Below are 19319 nucleotides of genomic sequence, written 5' to 3'. Positions count from 1 at the left end.
GATAGGACGCAACAAAAGTTAACCAAAATTATACGGCGCTGAATCTAATATTCTTTAACCTCGTGCCAGAAAAAAAGGTCTAACTCGTTATTTCTTGTTTAGAAACATTGCCCTGCGTGAAAGTGCCACCTCCTGATGAGGTAAAGCATGGACAATCAAATCTTCATTAAGCTCTCTGTGCAGATATGAAACTACAGGTTGTTTTCAATGGGGCTTGTAACTCGGTATAATATAAACCACGAACTAATCAGTTTTAAACAAATTAGTGTGGAGGCGAGATGGAGTGAGTCCAATGATATAAACAACTGTATTCAAGCAAAGAGCCTGTCGCAGCTAGCCTTGAAAATGAGTGACGTATACGTACGAATTGCATCTCAATATATTGCTCACGACCCCTTCGTTATTCTAAAGAAACAAAACTCCACTCAAAGAAGCTACCTTCACCCTAGGTGGCGGTGCCTTATCCACTCGACATCTAACGTGAGATGCCAACGGAAATCGATCCCTATTAACGCGTTTTGCTTTATATAACAATCGAAATCTTACAGAAATGTCAATACGTAGGAATCTATAAATATGAGTCTGTTCCAAATTGTTTGCAATTTCTGCAAAAACATTTCGAAATGGGATATCAGAGTGGGATTTCAATGAAAATAGAGTCTCAATGACTTATCAATGCAAAAAAATATACAGTGCAAATATATTGCACAAATATGAAACCGAAAATTGTCCGCTTATGGTAAAGAAAGAAACAATTGATGTACATCAATTTACAAATGCGTTAAGGGATACTTAGCCTATGTATCCCTTCCAACACGATGTGAAGTCCATAACAATATTTTTTTTTACATAGCCCAACACTAACAATAGTTGAGTGGGAAGAAGGGGGTATCGTGCACCCTCGGAAATCAACTTCTAATCAACGTCTCTAGATCAGAAAAATGCGTAGAAAACGATTTGCTATGTTAAAAAATTCAAAAAATTTCCCACGTATTATTTTTATGCAAATTAGTGCCGCCATTACCGAAAAATCATGTTTTTGGCAAATCTCGGCCAATATAGCACATAACTACACAAGGAAGGCGTCTAACCCATGTTTAGAGGGTCAAGTATCATTAGAAGACCATTCACTGGCTAAAAGTCGAATTTCTGGTAAATCGGCACTTTAGAATTTACATATTTACCTGCCTAGGATACACATAGTTACTTCGTGAATGGTCTTCCGTCTCGGAAAGTTCACGTGTGACTTGTTATTCTCTATCCTCACATATCGCCCACGCCGACTTCCTTGTTGTTGGTTCTTCTGAACTATACCTTAAACATCATCAAATTAAACATTGTGTATTCGCTCAGGCTTCCACAAGGCAACAAGGCAATGGAATTAGTAATGTCACAAATTGTTCGGAATATCATCTGAAATTAACGAAATGGTTGTTGAATTCCAAAACCGCCAAGGAATGGCCACTAATGTGTAAACTGCATACACAACAGTTCGTCCTGAACAAAGAAATTCCGTAAACAAACATAGGTTCGTTATAGTACTCAAGGGTTGAAAAAATGTTCTAATCTCGATTAAGTTTATTCGGAGGAAAAAGGAAAATGTTAAAACCTCATCAGCAAAGAGACCAACATCACTGAGTTTACAGTCAGTGTTGTTTCGACGTTTGATGAACTATAACTTTCAAGTTAAGGTTTCCTATCAGCTGCTGTTCTTTCTCCAGTTGAAGGAATTGTACAACTATAAATTAACGACAGGTATACAAAAAGCTATGCTGGTCAATGAATGTATAGGCCTACACCACGGGATACTAAAGTAACTTAGTCTATTTTAACAACAACAAGTTATTTTGTTCATCTGGTCTAAATACGACTGCGATATTCAGAGATGCATTTACTCCATGTAAATGTATCATAATAGTTGCAGTTAGCTAAATCTATAATGTTGGTGAATTATGTATAACAGAAACGAACTGTGTAGTTAAAAAACAATAACAATAGTTAATAACATCGTTTTCCCAAAAAAAATATTATAAAAAATTTAGCTAATAAAATTTGAGTTAAAAATTAACTGAATATAATTCGAGCAATAATCATAGTTATTTTGGGGAAAACGATTGTTAAACTCCATATACATTTGGCTATATCCACTCCCCTGTGCAAACTTATGATACGTTTCCAAGGTAACGGACCAAAAAGCCCATCGCCGTGCCACCAGCAAACATGGCTGGAACGGTGACTGTGGAGAGCGCCATCATGAGGCCGAAGCCAGACAGGCCGTGTCCGCTGTCAAAGAGACGAATTTATAAAGGTGAATTCTTCACAATTTCCCAAAGGATATCGGGGTATATCACAAAAGATGGAGATGAATTTAAAGTAGAAAAATTGGAATAGTCCTATCAGACCAATTCGTAAGACAAGGTGTTACATTAGACATAGGAATTGCTTCATATTGTGTTCCATATTTACCTAGTACATCCGCCTGCCATTCGGGCTCCGTACAGCATCAAGGCCCCACCCACAAAGGCGGCAGTGGGCGGTACCCCGCCAGCCACGCCCAAGGAACTGGAAGACATTGCTGATATGTACGCTCCGCCAACTGCCCCTAGTACAAACAACACCTAAAGCAAATAATGTAACAAAAAAAGAAAGTCATCAATTGGTTTATATCGAAATTTGAAAGAAAAAAGTCCGTCACTTGGCTTCATGTATAATAATAATATCTCTGTCCGTAGCTTCATCGCAAGGGTATTTATTCTTGACCTTTCCGAAGATATTTGGAAATCAATTAGAAAATTATTATTTTGGAATTCCCTTTAGTAGTTCAATACGTTTTATTATTTTCGTTCTTACTTAATACCAACTGAGTTGAAGAAAAACCACCGTACCTGCCACCAGTTGTCGATACCCCGTTTGTACTGCGCCAAATACGGTATCCTCTGCTCCATATTCTTGGTGACTAAAAACTGTGACAATAGGGTGCAGAAACTCTGACTTCCCCCCACAGTGTCCCCCACCGTGAATATCACAGGGACTTGCAGCAGACCGATCAAAATGCCTGGAAATACATTATATGCAAACAATAGTACATGTATTTTTAATATAATAAAAGAAAAGAAGTTACATTTAAGGCGGCCGGAATTTTCGGCTCAAAAAAATACTTCTCTTTTGGGGGCGTGTTTGCTACCTGGCATTCCCTACGATATATTGAAACCGATAACTGACGATTTGAAACCAAATCATTTAAAGATGTACTGTCTGTGCTGTTAACGTTTTCAACCCCCCCCCCCCCAAAGTAAATGTTATTTTTTTCAGGCAATACAAAAGTTTTTCTCCTTTGAGTGAGACATCGAACAAATTAAATCGGCCCTCGTTTGGTTATGGAATAGCTGCTTGACTTTTTTTTTTTAATAATGTGTGGCCCGACGATAATTCAATCGTCGATGGGTGGACTGGTTCCCGGCCTCTCTCAGAATCGAGAATTTAGGGACAGCGAACCAGTCTACTCACAGGGCGGATCTGTTTGTGCGCAGATTGCAACCTAAAATAAAAGCCCGTTTATCACAAAGTTGCAGACAACGAACAAAAATAGACAAAAACAGTGGGGGGGGGGGGGGGTTGTTAAAATAAAAATATACATGATAAAATATCGCGAGGAGAAAATAAATTCATTGAAAGGCACGGACAGTGCGTATTTTAAAGAATAAAGAAAATAGCTTTCTGGGGTTATTTCTTTATGGATATCTTCCAGATTTCGGCCAGCCTTCTTTAAACAGTTGAAAGCATACAAACATACATTGGGTTACTTTTAACTGTGCACGAATTCAGGTACTCAGAACAAACTTGTACTCTACCTGACATGTATGGCGGCCACGACCGTTGCGATAGGAACGAATCCCCTGATCCCACATTCCAACCCTAAACACAAAAACAAAAGTTCATTGTAAACAAAAGTAGTCATGATGCATGGCAACACATTCTCATGCATGATGTTTCAATCGACAGAAATTAGTCGGTACCGAAACTCCATCCTAAAAGTTCACTCTAAGTTGAGTCCACCATTTCCGAGTCCGATTCCGAGTCCTGTAAATTTGAGTCCGATTCCTAATCCGAACTTGAGTCCACTCTGTACAAAGAAACGTATTCAACCATGATAGCTTAATTAACAAAACCGGGTTCACATTAATTGTACTTGGAGTGTAGGCCCATGCTTTCGGTCAAAATATTTTGGTCTCAACATTGACTTGAATTGTCGAAGTTAAAGTCCAAAGACCGTTTTTTCGCTGCCAGACTCGAAACTGCACAAATAAGTGTACCAAAACATTGAGGTTTTTAAAAGTATTTTTTGTTTTACCTTATATTCAGTTTGCCATGGAAACAAGGATTCGAAGATGAAGACAACAGATGACGTCAGTACAGCCGTAGTGACGCCTAGCAGAGGGTACGGGATCCCTAGGTACCGGTCCACTCTACAGATTCAGGAGAAGTGACGAGGACAGACAAATAATAAACAGCAAAAAATGTACCGGTAAGATTTGAAGGTTTGCATGGTAAGGCCACACCAATAAGATTAAGTCTCCTATCGACGGGCGGAGCATACTGTCCGAAACGTTGAGTTTCCCCGGTTCTTTTTAGAACCTCACAGACTCAACAAGAAGATTCGTTACAAAGTGCAACCGTAAACTTAATCTTATAGCAAAAATGGAGTTTTTACCCAAAAATACCCCAAAACAGTTACATTGGCAATATTCGTTGATTCAAAGATGAGGTTTCACGTATTTCACGAAGCATAATTGCACAGATTCGAAATAGGGCATGTGTGTATAGGTGGATCTAGCTTTCTGGAAATGCATTGAGGCGCGGGGGGGGGGTATTCGGAGTGAAGGCGTACGCCTGCATAGAGAGTCTGGGAGCATGCCCCCCCCCCCCCCCCCCATTCTAAGGCAATTTGAGAATACACTTAGGAACTTTGAGTCAAATTATTATTATTATCGGCCCCGTTTTACTATATAGTATAAAAACATTAAGCAGCTGAACGGGACCCCCCCCCCTCCACGCTAGTGTTTATATAGAATCTCGGTCATTACGCATTAATGTTAATACTGGTGTTATAATGGTTTTGGGAAATATGCACTTTTAAAATACCAGTTGTATAATATATTGTGCTGGGGGACTTCTACTGCTGACCTCCAACCACCCGCCCCCCAACACCACAACCCCGCCCCACCCCCCAAAAGGGTGTGGTTGGAAGGGTGATCGGCTCTGATAGCTCACTCAGCCGGCTGTGCAATTTGGTCGGCTCCAACTTGCTCCGAGGGTACAGGCCTGCAAATCGACTCCTGTAGATCTCAGTGATAATTACGCGCACTTCCAAAAATTACACATGTATAAAATACTCACAACTCTCCAATGTGTTTGAGACACCCATCAAATTGAAGCTTATTTCATCTTCTTTCATTTTCTGTTCAATTTTCGGGTGGTAATTCCAGGACTTGTTGGAGAAAAATTCATCCAAGGATGATCACCCCTAAAAGTAGTCCTGTGGCTCATCACCATTTTGAAAAATGATGCCTGCGCTCCATTGCAAAACAGAGCAATTTTAGGCCAAAAAAAGAAGTCTCCGGTTTCTGGTATGGATCTTGCCCAAAAAGTGGTGCGGCGACGTGGCTCTTTTTTTTTACCTAATTTTTTTGCTTCAAATGTCGGCTGATGACTGCAAATGGTGCCCGACTAAACTTAGTGCAAATATATGGGAGTCCAGAGAGGCCACATAAAGCTTATTCTCGACCATAACCCAATCTAAAAACACGTTAAAATTGTGCAGCAGCAGGATTCCAGTCAAACCAGTGAGTTTGGCGGTTTTGAGACATCATCTTTCATTGAAAAAAAACCTTTTTCATTTTGCCGACGTGCATGGCTACGGCGACGCGCGCGCATACCAGAAACCGGAGACTTTTTTTTTTGGCCTTAGGGCCCATTTTTCCCCCGAAATTCACAGAAATACGAGCTCGCACTCCTGTGCACAGCTTCCACCCATATTTAAAAAAAACATTCAAGTTCATGGTCCACAAAATGTTCTAATAGCAAAGACTTTGAGAGCATACAAATCGTGATATGGCTCGCGTAGGCAATTTTGGGCCTATTTGCAGGTCTGCACCCCTGGCGGCTTGTGCCACGCGTGGCGTGGCCCTTCTACTCACGTTTGAGGCCTACGGGGCGTCGAGGCGAACAAGTTAATCACTGAAGACTCTGTCAGTGCATAGATCACCACTCCGGCGAAACAGCCCAGCAGAGTGTAAACTGTGAACAGGGAAAGTCCAAGCCAACGAAATATAATATAAGAAAAGCAAATAATAATCGATCATCAATGAAAATGGGTGTTGATTCTCGTCAAAAAGATACCGGATCCGACCGACTTTTTTTTCGAATTGCGTTAAAAGAAAATGTTTAGCCTAAGAACAAACGAAAAATGTATACTAAAACCGGAACTGATATCTTGGCCAATGTAAATTAATCAGTTTAACATTTAACACGCCTGTGGCTAAAGAAAAAGAAAAAAAAGTAGAAGTTTTTGTCTTTGTTTAAATTGAAGCAATTTTAAGGTCTTCGTTAGTTTTTTTCTGAATTTACGCTATTAGTAAGTGATCATATTTTGCCGTGTGTGTCATAATATAAAATGTACGAAGCTATGATTAAGAACTCACCTGAGCTTGGCACCAGAGTTCCGATTTGAGCCAGAACGATGCCAGGACACTGTCGGGATAACAAGAACACTGCAATTAATTAAAAGAACTTGTCTTTTTTAATACTGAAATGTTCAATCGGATAATATTTAGAATATGTTGTCTTCATAAGGCGTAGTTCTAAATTCCTTTAAAAAAATTTTTTCAAAAATCCCAATAATACTTTTTAAAAAAAATATAAAAAATAAATAAACATAACTTAAAAGACCTTTATTTTTTTAATTTTATTTTTTTAATGTATTCTTAAAATTTTAAAAACTAACACTTCCAAAAGAGAAAATCACCGGATGAAAAAAGGTTTACTTCGAAACGCCTTCAAAACAAAATGACTTGTTTATAATCTTTTGCAAGGGCAAGTTGCCCATCCAAGCACACTTACCGAAGCAGAGAGCGCCATGCCTGCGCCCAGGGTCATCCCTCCAATGACCGCCACGAGCGCCCCCTTGCGGGTCAGACAGGCCAGGTAACCCTGACGGATCTGAAGGAAGTGCTTCCGGGTCGGCGGGATGAGTGCCAGCAGGCAGAAGCAGATGATGCTTGTGGTCAGGGCGGAGAGGAAGACCTTGAGCATGATGAACCGGGAGTAGACGAACTGATCTCGGATCGTGGCAGGCTCGAACACTGTCCAAGAAGAACAGAAATGGTGGAAAATCACAAACGCCATCTCGAACCAAGTCGAGGCTATTGTTCACCAGTCTGCTCTGGTGAATAATGATTATAAAACATACTCTGTTTTAGCCACATTTAAAAAAAAATGGAAGCGAGACTATTATGAACATCTTCACAGAAGCGCGTCAAGTGCCACATATTAATACGCCTATGGGCCTTATGCACAAGTTGGCCATTTTTAGTTCCCGGAATGTATTTCATAAGTTGTGGATTGTTGAATGGGATGGTGCCAGACTTTGTACTCACTATATGAATGGAATTAAGGGCTGGCTGCTTTGGCAACGGGCGTTGTGCATGGATATATATCTACTTAAGTCCGTCTTGAGTCAGGTATACATGGGTCAGCTGCAATGGCTGGTTTCAAGTTTGACTGACTTAAACTTCAACTGGAGTTTTTTCACAGTGTAAACGCCGTGAAATGTTTCCACTTGCTGTCATTTAGAAGAAATCAAGAATTGTAGACTGTGATGTCCAACACTCCCAGTCAATAATGGAGTTTGGGAATTAATAAAGAGCGCTATGGGCGAAATCGTGATCAACAAGGTTGTGCATGTTTTTTTGTATTGTTTCAATTTAGTCTCGGAAAGTGTGATATCCACTGAGCTGAAACTTGAACAGGTTAGGTTTTGAACGTTCTTCTTTGGTCGGTTTTTGAGTGGCGTTATTATCGGAAATGAACAACATACAAAAAAACAGCAAATGATCGTACGTGCCTTTAACTTAACCATTGTGCTCTGTCAACAGGTGCAACTCGGGGCATACACACCCCCTGTTTGCAATACATTCACATATTGCTTAGCGCTTGTCTATTTTACAGCTGGCCTTCCTATGAGATGGAATTGCTCTTTACTTTTGAATACTGGCGAAAAAAATTCAAAAGATTTGTTTGCCTTTCAATTGCCGCAGAATAACCTTGGTTGCAATAAAAGGTTGAACAAAGGTTATTCAACCTCACCTATATCATTGTGCGACGTTTGAGCAATCTATTATCGCTGCATGTATTGTAATTTCAATCAGCTGCATGAATGATACGCCGTGGATCAGCATGACTTTGCAAAACTTGCATCTTCAACCGCAAGAGATGGGTTGTCACTTAAAATGATAACTCGATTATATTTTTTTTAACTCCGATTTATTTTAGCTGATTGGATGTATAAGGTGACCAAAAGCAGCCACACTTTTATAAAATTGGATTTCCGATGACTTATACTAGGCGAAAATCAGTTGGGAAAATATATACCCTCACATTTTTATTTCGTGTTATTTTAACTTTATAATAACCGAATTTATGCTAGGCTGTCATGGAAATACAAAATGGAATCAAAGGACAAGGGCGGATCAAGAGGGCTCGAGGGTTTTTTTTTTCAAAAAAGGGAGGGGATTTTATAAATATAGTGTAAATATTTTAAAACTAAAAGGTGTGTGTAACCACGGGTCCTGCACACTTAACTGGATAAGTTATAAACCAGGATAAACGTTTCAATTTCTTTCCTGAAAATACACAATATTTGGGGGGGGGGGGGATTGCCCGTTCCCCCTCCCCCATCTTTTTACACAAAAAGGTGTGTATATCTTGAAACCTGACGAAGAAAAATGCACCCATAAAATTGCAAGAATATTATAGAGATTCAATATACATACAAAATACGGTATAACATAAAGCTATAAAAGACACACAAACGGATCAAGTAAGCATAGGCAAACATATACAGAAGACGACTGTTGATTCTACTTCAATATTGTTGACAAAACCTTCGCGTGGAACACATCAGGGCCGCTAGGGGAGGTGATGGGGCCGGTATAGGCGCAACATTGATAGACATCCTTGACAAACCTCTACACACATATATACGAAGTACCGTGACAAGTGTTTTCAAGCAGGAGGGATATAAGGATATTCCAATTAAACGTGTGCACAGTCACATAGATTGACTGCGTGATTAAATTAAGCTCATCACAAACCGCAATATGAAATGGACTCTTACAGTCCCCAACCCAAGCAGAATCTACAAAATACTACCTGTTGGAATCATGGATCAAAAATGTCCAATTTAAACAACCAAGATCATTCTGTAAAATGAAAACACATCTGGAATCAATAATGTTGTTATACCAGGAAGAAAATATACACTCACCTCGGCTCTTTTCCACTGCCAGACCGAAAGTCATACCAGCAACAAGGCTGAGAACTAGCTGCACCATGCCATTCGCCATGATGCGTATGTATCCCTTCAATGAGGGGTACACCTTCAAGTTCTTACAGACGAATCGTAGATAGTTGCAAGCTGGCGACTTTAACCAACCCTTCAAAGCAACCCCTGAAAAGACGGACTAACAGACAGGGCGAAATCGAGTATATAGGCTAATGGTCTGTCAAGTGACGACATGCGTTACACTCTCTACAAACAACGAATTGCGAAAACACGTTCCTCTCGCAGGTGTCAATGCTTGACGAAAATGTGTACGTGCGATGATGTGTGTGTGCGCGCACGCACGCCTACGACGAATAGTGACGTTTGTGAAAACAAGTCACGCATCACCGCATCCGAGATTCGTTATCATGGCAACGACGGTCGATGACACCACATACGCCTCGTTCGCTCGTATAACAGAAGGCAGACGCACATTATGTGAAGCGATGATGAAAATTACAGCAATAGGCCAATACATGAATGTTGGACTTGTTGAAATCCGGTACATGCGGACCTTAGTCAGATAATGTGTGCTCATTGAATTGGCGACATGCGCAGTATTTTTTTTTTTAAAGCAGTCCAACTTTCACACTTTCTTTGTCATCGTCTAGCAGTCGCAACCGAGATCTCGTTCACAGCGCCACGCCAGGTGTCTTTATCCCTCATTATGTGCGGAAGATCTTGAATTTCGCATTGGGTGTCTCTGCCAATCACATCAATGTAGTTGAAGGGTCTTCGTCCTCTATTAGGGCATGGAAGTCGCCAACATATACGTCAGATATGACCTGGTTTACAGCACGGTAGCAGTGGCCAGCAAAGCGAACTCGTCGTTGAGCAACAATAGCAGAGATAGGTGGAATGTCTCCGTAAATCTGTTCTTTAGTCCTGTGCTCACGCCATGGGATGTTCTGCACCCTCATAAGAAGCCCGGTGTGTGTGCCATCAAGGCGATCTCTTTCTTCCTCCAGGTTTCAACTCAACAGAGAATAATGCGCTTCACACAGCACGCCCAAAATACACAACAGTGTGGTCTGACTTTTAGGTTTCACTAAAAGGTTTCACTGCTACTCGAAAATATCCGTTGGTCCTCTTGACAAATCGAAACCGCGGATTATAGGCAGCCGAGAGCGTGGAGTGGCTTTCAGCTCAATCATTCAAGAGTTAAAATCTCCTTGCGTTTCCGGATGCAGTGACTTACTGGAACATTTTGGTTTGCCGCCTTTAATTCCATTACAGATGATTCATCTACCATGTGCCGCGAGCATGTGCGTAACATTTCAAGCCTAGGACATCCTGTTAAAAGAGACATTTTCACTTTTTTTTTAATGTTCGTGAAATCTGGCTACCCATGTGACTGTGAAGGCCTATAGCTGCCGGCTTCCGGCTCGTTTTTTTCTTCCCCCCCCCCCCCCCCGCGGATGCGATTATTTTTTTTCTCTCAAACGACATCTGCATATGGTTGTACATGTGGTGTTTTGGATTATACTTTTCTAAAAAAACATGAGAAGAAAATATAAAATTAGAAAAAATGAATTTGGACGTAAAGAAATTTTGACTAAAATAAATAAAATCCTCCGAAGCCTCAGGATAGAAAAGAAAAATGATTCTAGTTCCAATCGGTGTTTGGAACCCGCAACCATCGCGACCTGTATCGACTGAGCTATCGCACGACTCAATTAAATTTATGGGGAAAAATAATTATATACCTGCGTACGTATCATAAATGTATTGTAGAGGGCGCTAAACAACCATGTTTGCGGATGTAGTTTGAGAGACAAAAAAAATCGCCCTTGGATTGTGACACACCAACCGGCATTTATGAAGCAAATTATTTATTCAACAATTAGTAGTCTAATTAACCGAATTATTAGGTTATGAAATTAAAAAGCTTATACTAGCTTGGTTTTTATCATACTAGTCGGAATTTCATTACGTCCGGGTACTGGTGTAATAAAATTAAAAATGCATCCTTGTTTTCAATATTCATTTTGTGTCCCATCTCAAACAATTATTGTACGCAAGTTCCTTTCAGTACAATGTGTTTTTCTTGATTATCGTCTCCTCAAAGAGTGCTTTATTTTTGTTCAGCTGAAGCCGACTTCGTTTGGGCAGATCCATGGATCGTAATCCGCGTAATACGGTGGTGACCAGTATTGATGTAGCGCGCCCTCTTTTGGAAGCAATTGATGTTGGTAAAATTTGCGGGAGTGCCCTTACACTGTGTAGATTTTGTTTTTGTTTTATTTATTGTTTGATCCCAGTTTCTGTCGATTTTCAAACCGTTTGTGTCTTATATCTATATAGATGATGAAATGTGAGGGGGGGGGGGTTGGGGGTGTCATGAGGCCCATTGATAGTTGCATAAATTTGAGATGGTCCTACTTGCTTAAAAGGCAGACTTTTAGAGTATTTCCTCTTATTTTTTGCAGGATGCTGACAGGATATACGAATGGCTGCGAAGGCAGCGCATGCTGGAATACACCAACAACTTCTCTAAGGCTGGATACGACATGCCCACCATTGCCAGGATGACACCCGAGGTAGGCTCTGCCCCTCCCCCCCCCCCGCCACCCCTCCCCCTCCACCACTCCCCCTCCACCACATACGCCACATTGCCTTCCTGTTATGCTGAAAATTTTGGCATGAATTCCATGGGCACGCTCATTCTTCACTGTCATTTTTTTCTAGAAGAAAAAATTTCAACGGGGCCGAGGGGAAATTTACTGGCGATGAAGACTTAATATCTCATTTTGTCAGCAGCCCCAGAATTACATGTATGGAATACGTTGCCTGCTGACATTCACCATTCCCAGTCCATGGACTTGTTTAAGCGTAAAGTTTAAGACTTGTCTTTGTAAACAGGCTTTTAACTAGATTTTATTTAAAATCGGTAAAATACTTCTGGAGCCAAGGACAAATGTTCGATGTGGACCTTTAATACTCACAAAGCCATTTTGGTCGGGTTCCCCGAATGTATTTGGATTAATTGCGAACTGTTGAGTGGGACGGCGCCAGACTATTTATACATTCTAGCCTCACTTTCAGTTGTTGTGGCTTAAAACGTTAGGGCATGTTCAATCACAAATTTAAAATGATGTATTAGAGTAGACAGGTACAATGTGTAATTTACTTTATGTCATTGCTTTCATTTCACTTCGCAAGTTACAGAAATGAAGATTTCACCTCACTTTAAATTCAATATGGCCGACTCGTGAATAAGGCCAATAGCCTTGTTCGGTATAGCGACGTTCCACTGTGCATGCTTTCTTCGGAAAATTAACTGGTTTTTTTATATTGCTTTTAATTGTAGGATCTGACGGCCATTGGAGTTACTAAGCCTGGTCATCGGAAGAGAATATCGGCCATGATTAGCCAACTCAACGAACCTGACGGGATACCAAACTACAAACCGGTAAATTTGTTAATAGTTCAGAATTTGTCTTCATTTTATCGTTGTTATCCAGTTTTGAGCCTGGCCATTCCAAGTTAAAGGCATATAGGATCATTGGCATTTTTTCCAGTGACGCACCCAGGATATTACGTTTGGAACATTCTTCTTTGGATTTTGAGTGGTGTTAATTATTTGAATCGAACAAAATGCATGAAAAGCAAATTTTCCTATCTGCCTTTAAAAACAGAAGATGTTCAATCAATATTTGTTAAGTCTTTGTTTATTTGTTAAGGGCCAAATCTGAGGGGAGTCTTTTGTCTTATTTCAGTTATTTAACCTATACCTGCGATGGATTTTTTTTTTGCTTTTCAGTTTTTTCCTATCTTTGCTTTAAACTTATTTGGTTCTTTGACTGTCATGCTTTTGTAAAAAAGTGGTCAGTCATGCACATTGAAAGAACTTCTGACTCATGTCATCCAAAGCTGCCACTTCTGTTCTTATAAAAAGTATGCTTCATCACAGATAAAAACGTACTTCGTTTTCCACTATAGGTGTGGTGCCATACCTCGGTTGTATTTTTAGTGTCACTACTTCGTCATTGTTAAAAGTTGCATTCCCTGAGCTATTTTCGAGTTTCATCCGGGAAAACAGATTCCTTTCTAAATTGGTATTTTTCTACCAATACAGAAGTGTTCCACTTTTGAATGAGACATCGTCCCAAAAAATTGGCCCATGTTCAGATATGGCAAAAATTACTTTACAAATGTTGAAATTATATGCCTCCTGACAATAAGTTTGGCGCATCTTATGTGCGTAATGGGCGCAAAAGTAACCCCAGATACAAGCATATTTTCAGGTGGTTGAAAACATGTAAAATAGAAAAACAAAAATAGTTTTTAGCTTTAAATAAAACGGGACAAAAAGGAGAAAAAGATTGTAGAGCAATTTGAAGTCATCTTTGCCCTGATGTGGTGTTGCCTGAAAAAGTCACAGACTATCACACTTTCATTGCAACCCCTAATCTCTATCTCTAGTTTCTCACTCTTTTTTTTTCTCTCTCTCTCTTATTAGCCTGACGTGGTGATGTGGCTGAAGTTACTAGACTTGTACCAGTACTACAACACCTTTTTGAGTAACAGCTATGGCACGATGGACGCAGTGTCCAAGATCACGTGGGAAGACCTCCAGGAGATGGGCATCAACCAATTAGGTGAGACAGTGGTGCTGTTTTCAACTATCAGGTTTTTTATTGTTGCTAATTTTAGGTAGGGATGCCATGCACAACTCAGGTAAAACTTAGTTTTGAACTGGTTTAACTGGTTTTGAACCAGATAAACAAGTTTCAAACCAGTTCCAAACCGGTCAAAACCAGTTCAACCAGTTCAGAACCAGTTCAGAACCAGTTCAACCAGTTCAAAACCAGTTCAAAACCAGTCCAAAACCAGTTCAACCAGATCAGAACCAGTTCAACCAGTTCAAACTCAGTTCAAAACCAGTTCAACCAGATCGGGTATTTTGGGTGACCTATCCCCTTTTGTTTCTAGTGATTAACTATACAAGTGATTAACTATACAAGTGTTTGAAAGCAGTATGTATGGTAAAACTGGAGTTCAGTATGAAATTTAATGTGCATAATTTGTTCCATAGAAATTCGCGTGGATATTTGGGGGGGGGGGGGGGGCAGGGAGTTGGGTAGGTGGGTTTGGTGGTGGTGCCAAGCTTCTTGAAAGACATTGATATTTCTTGTTTTAAGTCAACCTTGAGGAATTCTAACCTTAACTTATCACACAAGGTCGCGGGTTAATCTTAATTGGTCGTATATTATTCTGCAAGCTACAATCGAATGTGTCTCGTTATTACGAGCTCGGTTATGACGGGATCCGGTTAAGACGAGCATATTTCGCCAGTCCCGACCCAAGTGTGCACATTCCTAGAAGGAAATTAACTGCTTAATACGAACTTTGGTAAATGAGAATTCGGTTAAGACGAGTTTTTGACCCCGTCGGGTGCAAATGCATAATCTATTTATCTCAACGAGCGTTTGGGGAAACACTTGTCAGTCAGTGCACCATTCAATAATGAACTTCACTGTTTTTGTTAAGAAGTTAAAGTCTTTGACATTGACTGTCCTGTTTCTGGGTACCGTAGTAGGTGTACACGTAGTTCGTTGTAGGCGTTTCGGTGTTCCACTTTTCCAACAGACTGCATGTGTACATAACCAGAGCTTTTTATAAGAAGTCTTGAGAACCGATATTTTATTATTTCGGACAGTTCAACTGTGTTCCAAGGAGAAAGGTCTCTGATTGGAGAACAAAATGAGAAAAATCAGCTATGCACCGATGTTTGTTGCCTATGCAACAACAACAAAAAAACAATGCTGCCGACGGTTAAGAGGAGTAATGATTTGTACGGATGAAGAACTAACAAGAAACAGATTTTTTTATTCTTCCTGATTTTATCTGTCAGACTTTACTTCTATTTTTAGTCAGATTTTCCTTATGTCTGGTGGAGTTGTTAGCAACTGACTTTTGCTCGCGTACTGTACATGTAATTTATACAACGAAGGTTCTTTGAACCGATACAATGTGATTATATATAACAACTGTACCATACGTTTATGTTATACATTGTATATTATGGGTAATAATGTACAAAAGTTAATACTATACAAAAACTGTATACTCGTGTAAGTAATTAAGTTGTGTCCAAACATACTGATGTAGTCTTGGTCCGTACATCGAACGGCATTGCACAATCGTACAGTGCATTTTGATTTCAGCCATTGGCGGGAAACACAAAGTTTAACTTCGTTTAACAGCGTGAACAAAAACTGTTAAAATTATGCAAGGTGTGTGCAAAGTATGATTGTTAAGGTCGTTTATGTGATTACCGACAGTATTTGTGTTTGCCCGATAAGCAAGAATGCTAAGGCCTAATTTTAACTTTAGTATCTTATCGATCAGTGTACCAATATTCTACATTTATGTTACTATTGTAAAAAAATAAAAACCAGGAGTTGATTCATTGAAAACTGTGTTTGATATATATAGATAATTATGAATTTAAGTGAACTAATAAAAGTACTTCTGGGGCTTCCGGAAAAAGAAAAGTGATTTTTTTTTGTACAACGAATTTGCCTTTCTTTTACTTGAGGTGCGCAAGGGCGGATTGCCCCCCCCCCCCCCCCTCCAAACGAACCTAACTTTTTTTTTTTAAGTGAAGTCGCAATAAAGGCAGGCACTGCTTACACTACCATCAGATGTTTTCCTAAAAATAACTTGGTGAAAGGAATGCATAAGGTGCCCTAAATGATCACATTCCAATTCGATTTCTGGCTAGATTTGCTTTTCAAAATTAGGGCCGACAATAACGGTCGCCCCCAGCGGTAAGCGCGTTAATATATACCGCTAGAAGCGACAATGGGCGCCCCCAGCGGTACAAGCGTTATACCGCTAGGGGCGACAATGGTGGTCGCCCCCAGCGGTATGCGCGTTAATATATACCGCTAGGGGCGACAAGAAAGGTCGCCCCTAGCGGAAGTTCCTCTGGGGGCGATCAATATCGGTCGCCCCCAGCGGTATACCGATAGGGGCGACGTCGCCCCTAGCGGTACGGGTACCGCTAGGGGCGACGTACCGCTAGAGGCGAATTACCGCTAGACGCGACGTCGCCCCTAACGGTATACCGCTAGGGGCGACAATAACGGTCGCCCCCAGCCGTACAAGCATTAATAAATACCGCTGTGGGCGACAATAATGGTCGCCCCCAGCGGTATACCGCTAGGGGCGACAATAATGGTCGCCCCAAGCGGTACGCGCGTTAATATATACCGCTAGAGGCGACGTCGCCCATAGCGGTACGGGTACCGCTAGGGGTGACGTACCGCTAGAGGCGACGTACCGCTAGAGGCGACTTACCGCTAGAGGCGACTAACCGCTAGAGGCGACGTACCGCTAGAGGCGAATTACCGCTAGAGGCGACGTCGCCCCTAGCGATACGGGTACCGCTAGGGGCGACGTACCGCTAGAGGCGACGTACCGCTAGAGGCGACTTACCGCTAGAGGCGACGTCGCCCCTAGCGGTATACTGCTAGGGGCGACAACAACGGTCGCCCCCAGGCGTACAAGCATTAATAAATACCGCTGTGGGCGACAATAATAGTCGCCCCCAGCGGTATACCGCTGGGGGCGACTATTATTAGCGGTACGGGTACCGCTAGGGGTGACGTACCGCTAGAGGCGACGTACCGCTAGAGGCGACTTACCGCTAGAGGCGACTAACCGCTAGAGGCGACGTACCGCTAGAGGCGAATTACCGCTAGAGGCGATCGACGTCGCCCCTAGCGGTACGGGTACCGCTAGGGGCGACGTACCGCTAGAGGCGACGTACTGCTAGAGGCGACTTACCGCTAGAGGCGACTAACCGCTAGAGGCGACGTACCGCTAGAGGCGAATTACCGCTAGAGGCGACGTCGCCCCTAGCGGTATACTGCTAGGGGCGACAACAACGGTCGCCCCCAGCCGTACAAGCATTAATAAATACCGCTGTGGGCGACAATAATGGTCGCCCCCAGCGGTATACCGCTAGGGGCGACAATAATGGTCGCCCCCAGCGGTACGCGCGTTAATATATACCGCTAGAGGCGACGTCGCCCATAGCGGTACGGGTACCGCTAGGGGCGACGTACCGCTAGAGGCGACGTACCGCTAGAGGCGACGTACCGCTAGAGGCGAATTACCGCTAGAGGCGACGTCGCCTCTAGCGGTATACCGCTAGAGGCGACCATAATGGTCGCCCCCAGCGGTACGCGCGTTAATATATACCGCTAGAGGCGACAAAGGGCGCCCCCAGCGGTACAAGCATTATACCGCTAGGGGCGACAATAGTGGTCGCCCCCAGCGGTACGCTCGTTAATATATACCGCTAGGGGCGACAAGAAAGGTCGCCCGTAGCCGAAGTTCCTCTGGGGGCGATCAATATCGGTCGCCCCCAGTGGTCAGGAATCGTCTCAGATTGCACAAGAGCGTATTTTTAGTGGGCCCCGGACCCCACGCCGCAGGGGAGGGGGGGGGGTGCGCTTCCCGCTCGCATCAGCCCTAAAAATGTGCCCGCCCTCTAGGACCCTCTTGTTTGAAATTCCTAACTACGCCTGTGCTTTAATCCAAATATTGAAGTAACTCCACAATAATTCAGTAGGTTACTTTGGGATATCTCTTCTAGACACCTTTTGAAAATCATGATGCAAGAACGTGTCTTTACAGAAACAGGATTTTCTTTGGAAGAAATTCGACTGATTTGAAGGGGTTTCCAAGGCGGTCAAACGGGGCTACAAAGTACAACAAAACACCAAACAGCTTTTCAATTTTTGTTTACAAATTATAAAAATACTTTATTTTAAAAAATACAAAACCCATGCCGTTTCATAGAAAATTGAAATGCACCCTAGAAAACACTCGTATACCAAATACATACCACTGAGTTTTATGCATGAAAAGCCACAAAATATGATTAATTCAAAATTTCTTATAATAGTAAATTTGAACAACTAAATTTGATAATATTTACAGTGGCAGCATGTTAAGGTTTTTAGATCTTGGTGGCGTCGGATTCCTACATAGCATATAAAAGGTGGTCCAGAGGTATTGCGTAAATGCTGGCAAAATGAGGTTGCAAACAGCCTCCCTAGTGATACGCCACTGTTCCTTATGCCTACTTAACATAAAAACTCAAACTAAACGATACAAAAAACTACACAAACAACCTTGTAAAGTCAATGAACTGCTCACATATTTCCAAACAATTACCCACAAACCTTTTGAACTAACAACTTAATTTGACTAGTCATTTGAGAGTGTTGTCATTTTCACGAAGAAAATGTGTTAATCTTGGGGCTTGTAAAACCGTGGTCCCCTTTGACAGTTACCATGTTCAATGGAATGAACACAATGCTCAAACGGGACAAAATGAGATGACATGTAGCACAGTTGTTAAAAAGGTAAGATCGAAACTAAGTCTGTGAAGCTTTTTTGGTATATTAAACAATGCAAGGTTTTAGATACTAAAGTTATTTTGTATTTTAAACATTAAAAATATATTCGTACATAAACACCTTTTGCTACAACTTAACTCTATACCTTACTACTGTTTACTTCAAAATCTCTATGCTTTTAAAGAGTAAATATCTTTTTACAGAAAAAAATTGTTATAACTTTGCTAGTTTTACACTTTTGACGTGAACATATTGATGTGTCCTATTTGGTGATGCTGAAAAGTAATGTTAATGGGCCACAACGTATCGGGCATCTTAAGTGTACCTTACCAAAAACG

General features: G+C 41.4%; 2 protein-coding genes across 2 annotated transcripts; one reads left to right on the top strand and one right to left on the bottom strand.

The window, feature by feature from the left end:
* Window positions 1-1041: 1041 nt before the first annotated feature.
* On the bottom strand, window positions 1042-10726 carry LOC119734882. Its single transcript, XM_038208500.1, has 9 exons — window positions 9545-10726; window positions 7120-7361; window positions 6702-6750; window positions 6198-6297; window positions 4352-4466; window positions 3852-3915; window positions 2886-3055; window positions 2467-2618; window positions 1042-2283 (listed from the first exon to the last, which is right to left on the bottom strand). The coding sequence occupies exons 1-9, from the start codon at window positions 9621-9623 to the stop codon at window positions 2163-2165; spliced, it is 1092 nt and encodes a 363-aa protein (XP_038064428.1). The 5' UTR covers window positions 9624-10726; the 3' UTR covers window positions 1042-2162.
* LOC119734883 (caskin-1-like) lies at window positions 4449-14276 on the top strand. The gene is made up of 4 exons (XM_038208501.1): window positions 4449-4525; window positions 12031-12141; window positions 12912-13013; window positions 14064-14276. The coding sequence occupies exons 2-4, from the start codon at window positions 12070-12072 to the stop codon at window positions 14259-14261; spliced, it is 372 nt and encodes a 123-aa protein (XP_038064429.1). The 5' UTR covers window positions 4449-4525; window positions 12031-12069; the 3' UTR covers window positions 14262-14276.
* The last annotated feature ends 5043 nt before the right edge of the window (window positions 14277-19319 follow it).

This window comes from Patiria miniata, unplaced genomic scaffold (genome assembly GCF_015706575.1).
Source record: "Patiria miniata isolate m_02_andy unplaced genomic scaffold, ASM1570657v1 HiC_scaffold_28, whole genome shotgun sequence".
NCBI lineage: Eukaryota > Metazoa > Echinodermata > Asteroidea > Valvatida > Asterinidae > Patiria > Patiria miniata.
This window is presented reverse-complemented; position numbering and strand designations above follow the sequence as displayed.